The 11,533-nt window shown below is 38.0% G+C and overlaps 1 protein-coding gene across 1 annotated transcript; it reads right to left on the bottom strand.

Moving 5' to 3' along the window:
- Positions 1-714: 714 nt before the first annotated feature.
- On the bottom strand, positions 715-1,653 carry LOC119824291 (olfactory receptor 2L13-like). Its single transcript, XM_038344429.1, has one exon. The coding sequence runs from the start codon at positions 1,651-1,653 to the stop codon at positions 715-717; it is 939 nt and encodes a 312-aa protein (XP_038200357.1).
- Between the last annotated feature and the right edge of the window lie 9,880 nt (positions 1,654-11,533).

Genomic DNA, 11,533 nt, shown 5'->3' with positions numbered 1-11,533 from the left:
CAAACACTTAAACTTTATTCTATTTCAATTTAGACTAGTAGGGGGAGTTGACAAATTCCATAATTTTCCTTTATGTTGGTGGCAAAATATAATCTTCCTAAAGGACAGTGTTAATTCACATCTCAATAAACTGTGGATACTAGTTCACCATACTTCTACTCACAACAGCATTTGATAACCATTGTCTTTTTATAATGACCATTCTACCTGGGTTGAGATAGTACTTTATACTGGTAAAATTGGATCTTCTTAAAACATTTCAAGACTTTGAGATGTCTCTTTGAGATTGCTCTATTTTCCTACATAACAGACACTGACCACATGTAAATATTGGTCACTTGAATGAGAAAAGTAGAAACTGAAATGTGTTGTAAATACTCAATATACACAGGCTTTTAATATTGAAAAAAATAAAGGCAAAGAACCTGAGCAAAGCAACTAATTTAGGTTAACTTTGTAGAAACAATGCATCAATAGCAGCACAAGTCATATCCACATATCATTACACTCAAGTGTATCTCAGGTTGTGTTGGTATATTAACCCTTTCTCTAATATCTGTCATGAAAATAATTGACTTTAATGTTGTGATTTAAATATGTTAATGAATCACCAGAAAGGTATATATAACATGTGTGTCCTATATTACATTTCCAGGATACAGCACTGTTCTGACATTGTCCAGGAGAAGGGAAAGATGAACAGTCAAGAAAAGATCAAGTTTTCATGAAAGACAATATCCCAAAGACTCTTGTCATGGCTCCAAGGACTTCGCTATTCCTCAGGCTGTAGATGATGGGGTTGAGCATGGGGGTGAGCATAGTGTAGAAGACAGCAAGAATCTTATCTTCTGTGGGTGTACGGAGACTCCTAGGTCGAAGATAAGTGTAGGCGAAAGGTGCATAATAAAATGTCACTACAGTTAAGTGAGTTGAACATGTAGTGAAGGCCTTTTTCTTTCCTTCCTTTGAGTGCATATGGAAGACAGCAAAAAGGACTCGGCCATAGGAAGCTGTGATGCCAAGAAAAGGAAGTGGAAGAAACAGGATTGTACTTACAAACACCATGTATTCATAAACCCAAGTGTCCATACAGGCCAGAGGCAACATGGCTGGGACATCACAGAAGAAATGGTTAATGGACCTAGAATGGCAGTAAGGAATATGAAAGGCATAGATTGTATGTGCTAAAGAGTTAATGGAGCCAAGTGCCCAGGATCCTATGATCATCTTCAGACACATAATTTTGCTCATGCGAATGGGATAATGAAGAGGGTGGCAGATGGCAACAAAACGGTCATAGGCCATGGAAGCCAGGAGCAAGCCCTCAGAACCTGCCATAGTCATAAAGAAAAATGCCTGAGCTCCACAGCCCAGGAAGGTGATGCTTTTCTGGCCAGAGAGGAAGTTGAATGCCATCTTGGGAACAATGGCAGAGACATCCATCAGGTCCATGAGAGAGAGCTGACTGAGGAGAAAGTACATGGGTGTATGGAGCCTGGGATCCACACGAATGAGGTGGATCATTGTTGAGTTTCCAAGTAAGGCCACAAGGAATATGGAGATGATGAGCAGTAAAAGCAGTAGGCCAATTTTGTCTTGGGGAAACAACCCCAACAAAAAGAAATCACTTGAGCTCTGATTCCATTTCTCCATTAAAATGTATTGCTTTATCTTTCTTGAAATGGGCCCTAAATGTAAAATATACTTATCAGATGAAATAGAAAAAGAGCATAAAGAGGAACTGGCTTGTAATGAATGTTTGCACTGATTTGTTCTTCCTGCAGTACCATCCTTCTGTTGATCTTATTTTGAAATATGAGCTGAATGTTCTTTCTGTCTTGCTTCTGGACAAGCTCTCAATTCAGAGATACCTGTATGGTCAATTTAAAATCAAGGGTGGCAACATTAAGATATCTCATACATTTTCTCATAGATAATTCCATGCAAGACCATCAGATCATCAACCCACCTGATAAAACTAAGAAAACCTCTATCTTCTGCATCACTTGCTTCCTGGCCCCATTCCCGTTATTGGCCATACTGTAGACAGATCCCAAGGATCTGCTCCTTGCTGCTCTCCCTCACAAATTCTCTAATAAATCATTGCTTCTCTAAAAATAATTCCCAATTCACTGTTCTGAAAGTAAAAAATTTGTATATGCTCAGATTCATACTAATCATAAGATGCTATTTGTTTGTACTCACTCCATAAGTGGAGCTTTGGGTTGTATAGATTTTACAGATATCAACTTATGCACAGTTACATCTGAAGCATTTATACAAGAAAATATAATAAATACCACACATTGCATAATATATATTTCTAGAATTTACAATTGTGAATAACGTACAAATATTTCCAAATAGTATAAATGTTGCTTATATACATTGTTTTCTCTGCTTACTCTGAAATTCTTTAAAAAAAAAAAAACCTGTTCATTGGGGAAGAAAATGCACAGTAATAAATTCTTGACTTTCAACTCACAAATATTTTTAAAATTGTTACATTTTTATTCATTTACTTATGTGTGTTTGGGGAGTATATACATGCCATGGTACTTGCATGGAAGATAGAATGTCATTGGAAGGGTATGTTTCCTTCATCCATTCTGAATATCAAACTCAGATAATCAGATTGGAAGCAAGCATCTTTACATGCTGAGCCATCTCAGCAGCCCAAATAACAAAGTAATGCCTTGTTTTTTTTTTTTATTAATTGCTTATGTCACACATATTTTACTTACACATTTTGAACTTATTTAACTAAGGAAAATAAAACAGAAGTTTTAGCCATATATAGAATAAATAATTAAAACAAGAATAAATTAATAATTGGTGCATATACATATGTCTATAGTTATATATTTCTAAATATATAAACACAACATCTTTAATCTACATGATTAAGGTATGTATATGTTTTCAAAAATGATCATTTTTGCATGAAACAACAAGTTGAATTTACAAGAGAACAAGAAAAGTACATGGTAAAGCCTGGCTAGAAGAAATGAAAAAAATGAATCTGATATGACTATATCATAATCAGAAATATAAAAATGTTATCTACAAAGTATAAAATGAATGAATGTTCTTGCAGGGGAAATGTTGCCTGCTTTTCTATGGCCAATCCTCAGTGTAGGAATTGTTTCAATAATGGTGTCTCCTACTGCTGTTATGTGTCACCTGAATCTTCTCCATGAATTAGCAACCATTCGAAATCCATATCTCTCCAATACATATTATCTTTCTTCTCTTACCTTTCCTTAGTACAAAAGTTCATGCTTTACATGAGTGTGCCCTTCTCTCTAGGAGAAATACTGATGACACAGCCTGACAAGGTTATTGGCCTCAATGTTAATGTTGGGTTACTGATAATGTTCAGCAATAAAGAAAAGTAAATGGTACTTTATGAAAACTACTCACATGTGGTAACAGATCACTTAGCATTCTATATGTCCATGATGAGCAAAAAAGCAATGTAAAACAGAGCATGTCACAGAAAAATAGAAACACAATTTTATACTTACCTGAAAAAGCGATACTGATAATGAGGAATGCATGTGCAAGAACATGCCAGATGCCACTTTCTTAGAACCACAGAACTACTAAGCATAGATTAAATATGACAGCAGAAGAATCCTGTGTTTCCTTATTCCTTTTCAAGCATAACTGCCTATAAACTGATTGATAATCATGAAGTATCAATTAAAAAGTCACCAACTTTATTGTATATCTTGAAAACACCATCAATGTTCCTAGATGTCTGCATGCTCTGTTCATTAAGCCATGCAATATCATGTAATCTATAGCATGAATAAAGAAGGCAATAACAAAAACAGAAAACACACTAAAGTATATTACCTGTTGTTACATGGTAAGTCCTCCTAAAAGAAAAACATAGTACACAAAGGAAACAGATGGACTAGAGCCTGCCCCAAGCCACTATATGTAGGCATCATGTAGGCATGTATCTGTAAAGCCCACTTCTCTAACTGATGATCAAAAGAAAGTCAATGAGGACAGAAACAATGAGAATAATGGTTGTGAAGGGAAGGTGCCAGGGCAATTGTATAGAAGGAAAAGGACTTGGATTCTGATCTGAATAAGATGGTAGATCAAAGAGAGTAATATGCCCTTAGGTACATTCCTCAAACATATCCAGAATGTTCTTATTCAGAAGGGAGCTATGATGCAGACCACAAAGAGAATATTAATTAGATGGAAGAAGAACATCTGGTGAGTGATCTGGACATGAGAAAAAGAGCCACAGTCCCAAAAAACCACTGACACATGGACACATTACAGCAGTGGACTGCCTACCTGAACATAGGATCCTAACTGATGATTCACTGATATTTACTCCCTGGAACAGCACTTAGTTACAGCAAGCTCTCAACCTGTGTGCCTGTTAAAATAAAAAGAACATCACTCTTAGAAAGGATAGATTACAACTGCTCATACTGAAAAAGCTGAAAACATAATTTTAAAAAATCAGTCTTCTGTGTTATAATTTGTAAATAAAGAGGAGCCTCATATAGGTACTTTCTTTTATAGCCTTGAGCAAAGATTTAACAGCAGAGGAAAGAACATTCCACAGGTCCTTTCAGGAGGGATTTCAAATAGCCATCTTTGAACATGGAGTCTATACTAAACTTACATTTCACACATTTGTTTTCAATAAAAGAAATGTACATGTGTATGCTCTTAGATCATTTCTCACTGGCTTATAAACATGATTTGGAAAAGAATTACAGCAGAAGTTATTTTGTTCCCAAAGTTTATAAACTGTCATTTTGGCAGGTAATTTTAGGAAAGTGCTATTTTCAGGAGGCCAGAGAAACATTAAATCAGAGCAAAGATATCTACATTGAAGACTAGAAAATTTCAGTATTTTGTGGGGGGGTTATTTATTACAGAGTTGTAGAAAGAATTGTATTTTGATTACTTTACCTTTATATCTTCCAGTGGCTACAAGGCAGATGTAATGTTAGTGTGTCTCTTGACCATTCCAAAAGACATGAAAAAGAGAGTTATTTAAAGTTCTGTAGTGGAGGGTCCTATTATACAGGAGTGCTACAATTTCAGAATGGTAGATTAATTTACCAAAGTCACAGGTATGAAAACATAACAAGGACACACAGTTAGCAAGACATTTACAGAGAACAAGACCAAACATGAAATTGAATATCAGAGTCTCTGCTTAGTCTTAAAAACTCCAGGATACTCCCAAGAACATGAACCTTAATGAGCATATATTATAACCTCCAGAAGTGTCCACTTCTTTCCTCCTTTGCACTTCTTAGCTTTTGAGCAAACGCAAGACCAGAAAAATTTAAACTCTTACTTAGGTCACAATCTTCAGAACCAGCACATTGTAGATTTCAAACATGTTTACATCAATTCTCTCAGCATTTTAAACTAACGTGAAAACCATACATTTAAAATCTCCCCTATTTATCCCTACTTATTCTAACCTAAACCAACTATGCATATAATGTCTTTTGGACTTAGTTTATCCAAGTATCTTACACTTGTGTTTCTATTTGTGAAAAAAATGTATATTTACAATAGAGCAGTTCCCTGTGTACAGTCTATGTGTCTTGAGAAGTCTTCACCTTCTCTGTTTGTTCACATCCACTACCAAGTTCCCCAGATGATTATCTCACTGTGGAGCAGCCTCAGCTGAAGGATGAAAATCTGCTCCTTAGACAAGAGCCCCTTGTTCCACCAAACTATAAGGAAAGAAATTTTCAAGAATTATCTACTAGTCAAATATTCTTGATGAAACAAAGAGAAAATTATTAATCCTCCTGAAATATATACAAGCTCATTGCTCAGATAAAGCATCATTTCTTACAAATTATTTTTAAATGAAACACAAGAGATATTTTAGTTTCTTTTCCCACACAATGCATTAGTAAAAGACAGAATGACAATGCTATATTTTATATGCACAACCTTGGATCAGCAATCCAGAGATGCTTCTCTTTTTCCTCTAATTGATCCCTCACGTTTAAATCTACAGAGACAAAGCCTTGGCCATTTCTCCTGACTTGGTTTCTCTGAGGTAGCTCAGTTCTGAACTTAGAGAAAAAAATACATGACAATTGCCACTCCTGCAATCACAGGACACCTAAAAATAAACTAAGGAATCTGCATTATTCCAGAAATGGAATTCCCAAAAATAGACTGCAGTATTCCAGAATATGACTTGAAATCTGTAAGAGATGTTAGTCAATATGTATTAATGTCTCTCATTTTTAAAATATGGGCCCCAGAGGAATACACATATACTAAAGTATTGATCTAGACAAAAATTCTACTTTAGTCCTAGGTTAATACAGAGGACTTGTGGCAAAGTGGGTATTCAGACTCAGGGTCATTTACACTGTCAGATCCATCACTGATTAGAATAACAAGTAAATCAAGCTTCAAAGGAAATGAAAGATTTTTTACCTAATCTTTAAATTTTTTTACAATTTGAGAGATGTTCCCAATACTAGTATATAGGAAGTATGCTACATGTACGTGGAATGTCTATGCAGAAGCAGGAATGAGAAGACATGATCCTACTGTTCTACTCAATCCACAGTAAGTACTTTTGTTGACTGAGATTTTCTGTCCCACCATGTCCCCAAGCTGTTTAGTCCCAATGAAATCAGACAGAGGTCTACATTAATCATAAACTGATTGGCTCATTAGGTCAGGCTTTTCATTAACTCTTATAACTTACATTAGCCCATTACTCTTATCTGTGTTATCCACATGGCTCAGTACCTTTTTCAGTGGGGTAGGTGACATCTTGCTTCTTCGGGGTCTGGACATGACTGCAGAGGAATGGGCTTCTCTCTTCCCAGAATTCTTCTGTTCTCATTGACCAGCCTCTACATCCTGTCTGGTTGTCCCACCTATACTTCCTTCTTGGTTACTGGCCAATCAGCATTTATTTAAAACATAATTGACAGAATATAAACAATTGTCCCACACCACTTTCCCCTCTAGACCTCTGTGTAATTTCTTTGGGATTTAACAATTGCGGGAACCTCAGACAACAAATGGCACCCATGTGGACAACTGCATCCACAAAAAGCATGACAGAGCTTGGGAAGTTATTCTCTATGAAAAAGAATAGAGTCAAGCATGGCTTCTTAACAGCAGCATTTTCTCAGGTGGGCTCTGCTTGCTAGAGGTAAGCGTTCTCATTTAAGAGAGGCTTCCTGTCTCAGCTTTAGATGTAAAACCTTGCAGCTCTTTTAAAAAGTCCTGCCACAAAACATTTAAGTGATTTTTGGTTTTCAGCCATAGCAGGAAAAAAGCCATGCTATTTTAAAATGCCAGCTTTCTGGGCCGTCCTGCCAGGGCAAACTCTGACTCTTTCAGGCAGGCGGTCTTACTACGCAGAATTTGAGTGTGCTTTGTGTGAACACTGCTGCAGCTTGCTTGCTGGCAGGGACCTTGAAATGCCATAGAGTTGTGGCGATAAACATGGCTCAAGTATGAGCCTGGAATCTCAGAAAGCTAAGAAATGGGCTGGATTCAGCCATAAAAGCCACACCTTTAATCCTACTCATATTGCTTAGCAAATTAAAGACTCATGTGGTCAGGAAAAAAAGATACACAGTAAAGAGAGATTCAAAGAAGAAGAAAAACTCTAAATGTTTTACAGTGTGTTAAAAATTTATGCAAGGTCTGGAGAGTAAAGAAAAAGGTTAAGGTCCTCTAAATAAAAAAAGAATAGTTGGGTGTTGTGTTACACACCTTTAATCCCAACACTTGGGAGACAGAGGCAGGCAGACCGCTGTGAGTTCAAGGTGTGGTGGCACATGCCTTTAAACCCAACACTAGGGAGACAGAGACAGACATACCTCTGTGAGTTCAAGGTGTGGTTGCACACACCTTTTATCCCAGCACTTGGGTGGCAGAGACAAGCAGATGAGTTCAATGACAGCCTGGTCTACAGAGTAAGTTCCAGAACAAAGATACATAGAAACCCTGTCTCAAAAAGCCAAAAAGTAAAGATATAAGAAATGGAGGAAGCACTGGACTGAGCCCCCAAGATCCAGTTGAAGAGTAGAAGGAGTGAGAGTATGAACAAGGAATTTAAGACCATGAGGGGGTCATCTACTGAGACAGTTTGCCTGAGATAACTTACAAAATCCAATTGGACTGGGAGTGAATAAGCATGGGAACAACCAAGCCCCTCTGAAAGTGGTTGAGAGCTGGGGCAGACTGAGGGGCCACTGATAATAACACTGGGATGTGTCTCTACTGCAGATACAGGCTTCATGGGATCCTATTCTCTTTAGATGTAAACTTAGATGTAGTATGGAGGGCCTTGGACTTTCCATAGGGTGGGATGAATGGCACTCCCTTAGGGTTGGAGATGTGGGGAAGAGCTTGTGGAGGGAGAGGGAGAGGAATGGGAGAAAGGGATGGGGTGGTAATTTGGATTGGTATTTTTTAAGTAATAATAAAAAAGAAAAAAGGGAAAAAAGAAATAGAGGTTAAAATAAAGGCACATTAAGATGAAAAATACACAGAAAATCTGCATACTGTATGGTATTATGTTCTCTTTGAATTGTTTGAATGCTGAGGAAGGAGCAACAGCTGCTAAAAGATATTTGTTTATAAATGCTGCTGAGTTAATCCAAGATAAGTATTTTGAAAATACCTTGACATCAAAATTGAAGTCAAAAGGTATGTTACTTTGGAGAAGATGTTTTGCTTTTGTTTTCACAGGAATTGAGAGGCCGTGGATTCATTCTGACTTAGAATAATCAGATTTGATCAAGGAAGACCACCCGAGAAATCTCTGGTAGGAACTGATGGACAATATGTCAGAGTTCTACATCCAGAACAGGTTCAAGATTGCTGCCTGAGATGATAAAGACTCACAGGATACTCCAGTCAGGACTTAATCATAATTCAAAATTTTCTTTAGGTTCCCATAAATTTATCAGTACCCCCAACCAGCAGGAAGTAGCCTGGAATACTATGCCCACATCCCCCAAAAATGGACTATGGATATTTTCCTTTGTTTAAAAATAAAAAGAGGGGAAAGTGGTGTGGGACAATTCTGTATTCTGTCAATTATGGCTTAAATAAATGCTGATGGGCCAATAGTCAGGAAGTATAGGCGGAACAACCAGACAGGAAGTAGAGGTGGATCAATGAGAACAGGAGAATTCTGAAAAGGAGGAAGTGTATTCCTCTGCAGTTGTGAGTCCTGCCCAGACACAGAAGAAGGAAGATGTGACCTGTCCCACTGAAAAAGATACTGAGCCATGTGACTAACATATACTAGAATAATGAGCTAATATGAATTATAAGAGCTAATAAGAAGCCTGAGGTGGTGGAGTTCCATCTGGACTGGTGAGTGTGTGAAACCCTGAGGTGACCTGCCCTGAAAGAGAGCACAGCTCCACTCCCCCAGCTCTGGGTGCAAACGTGTCTTTGGTTCTGCGTCCCTGTCTCTCCCTTCCCTAGTGTATTCAAGTGTCCTACTCCTGTACTAAGGCCATCCAAGCAAAGGGGTGAAAGGCTGCCCTCCAGGCAGGTCTGAGGATTCCTGCAAGGGAGTGCAGGCTCCTTCAGATTGTGCTGTGAGGTTCGCTGTGCGATACTCCATCCAGCCCTGCCCTCACCTTGGCCCTTTTGTCCCTGAGGCTTCCCTGGGCTACCAGGAAACCCTGATCCAGTGTGGTGGAGTTCCAACTGGACGGCCTTCCCTAGTGTATTCAAGTGTCCTGCTCCTGTACTAAGGCCATCCACCCAAAGGGGTGAGAGGCTGCCCTCCATGCAGGTCTGAGGATTCCGGCAAGGGAGTGTGGGCTCCTTCTGACTGTGCTGCAAGAAATAGCTCCTGCTTCAGCACTGAGGAGATCCAACCAGATTCAGTCACAGCAAAGATTGGTCTAAAACACCAAGTCCCTCCTAGCTCCATTTGAAGGAACAGATGGGCAGGCAACAATGCAAGAACTCCTCCACCTCCAACTACATAGAAGGCAACATGACATCACGAGATTCCAGGCATCCCGAAACAACAAGAATTGAACACACTACTCCAGAAGAAATAGAAGAAATCGACCTTAAACAGTACTTTATGAAAATAATAGAGGACCTTAAACAGGAGGTTAAAAACTACCATAAAGAAATGGAGATGACAAACAAAAAGGTAGATGAAATAAATAAATCTCTCATAGATACCAAAGAAGAACAAGAAAAACAAGAAAAGGCAATCAAACATGTAAGGGAAACAGTACAAGACCTGAAAAATGAAATGGAGGTAATGAAGAAAACAGTCCAAGGGAAGACGGTAAATGAAAATTCTGAGTAAATGAACAAAAACTATAGAGACAAATATTTCCAACTGAATACAAGAGATGGAAGAAAGAATCTCGGACTCTGAAGATACTATAGAGGAAATAAACTCACAGATTAAAGACCAAAACGAATCTAACAAATTCTTAACACAAAACATTCAGGAAATCTGGGACACCATGAAAACACCAAACCTAAGAATAATTGGGGTAAAAGAAAAAGAAGAATTACAACTCAAAGGCCCAGAAAATACATTCAACAAAATTATAGAAGAGAACTTCCCCAACCTAAAGAAGGATATGCCTAAGAAGGTACAAGAAGCCTACAGAACACCAAATAGACTGGATCAAAAGAAAGCATCCCCATGCCATATAATAATCAAAACACAAAACATACAGAATAAAGAACAGATATTAAGAGCTGCAAAGGAAAAAGGTCAAGTAACATATAAAGGGAAACCTATCAGAATTACATCCGACTTTTCAGTGGAAACCATGAAAGGCAGAAGAGCTTGGATAATGTCCTACAGACACTAAGGGAACATGGATGCAAGCCTAGACTACTATACCCAGCAAAGCTTGCATTCACCATTGATGAAAGAAACAAGATATTCCAGGACAGAAACAGATTTAAACAATATGTAGCCACAAATCCAGCCTTACAGTAACTAATAGAAGGAAAATCACAAACCAAGGAGTCCAACAATGTCCACAATAACTCAGACATCTAGCGACCCTTCACCAGCACAACTCAAAGAAGGGTAACACACAAACTCTACTACCAGAAAAAAATAACAGGAGTTAAAAACAACTGGTCATTAATATCATTTAATATCAATGGACTCAATTTACCTATAAAAAGGCACAGGCTAAGAGATTGGATACGAAAACAGGGTCCAACACTCTGCGGTTTACAAGAAACACACCTCAACCACAAAGACAGACACCTACTCAGAGTAAAGGGTTGGGAAAAGGTTTATCAAGCAAATGGATATAAGAAACAAGCGGGTGTGGCCATACTAATTTCTAATGAAGTTGACTTCAAACTAAAATCAATCAGAAGAGATGGAAAGGGACACTTTATACTTATAACAGGGAAAATCCATCAGAATGAAGTCTCAATCCTGAATATCTATGCCCCTAATACAAAAGCACCCACTTATGTAAAAGAAACATTACTAGAACTCAAGGCAGCCATCAAAACACACACATTA

Source organism: Arvicola amphibius, chromosome 10 (assembly GCF_903992535.2).
Source record: "Arvicola amphibius chromosome 10, mArvAmp1.2, whole genome shotgun sequence".
NCBI classification, from domain to species: Eukaryota; Metazoa; Chordata; class Mammalia; order Rodentia; family Cricetidae; genus Arvicola; species Arvicola amphibius.
Note: the sequence above shows the minus strand (reverse complement) of the source record. Positions and strands in the feature narration are given on the sequence as shown.

Excerpts from the sequence above, each read along its gene's own strand:
- LOC119824291 (XM_038344429.1), bottom strand. The coding sequence starts at position 1,653 with ATGGAGAAATGGAATCAGAGCTCAAGTGATTTCTTTTTGTTGGGGTTG.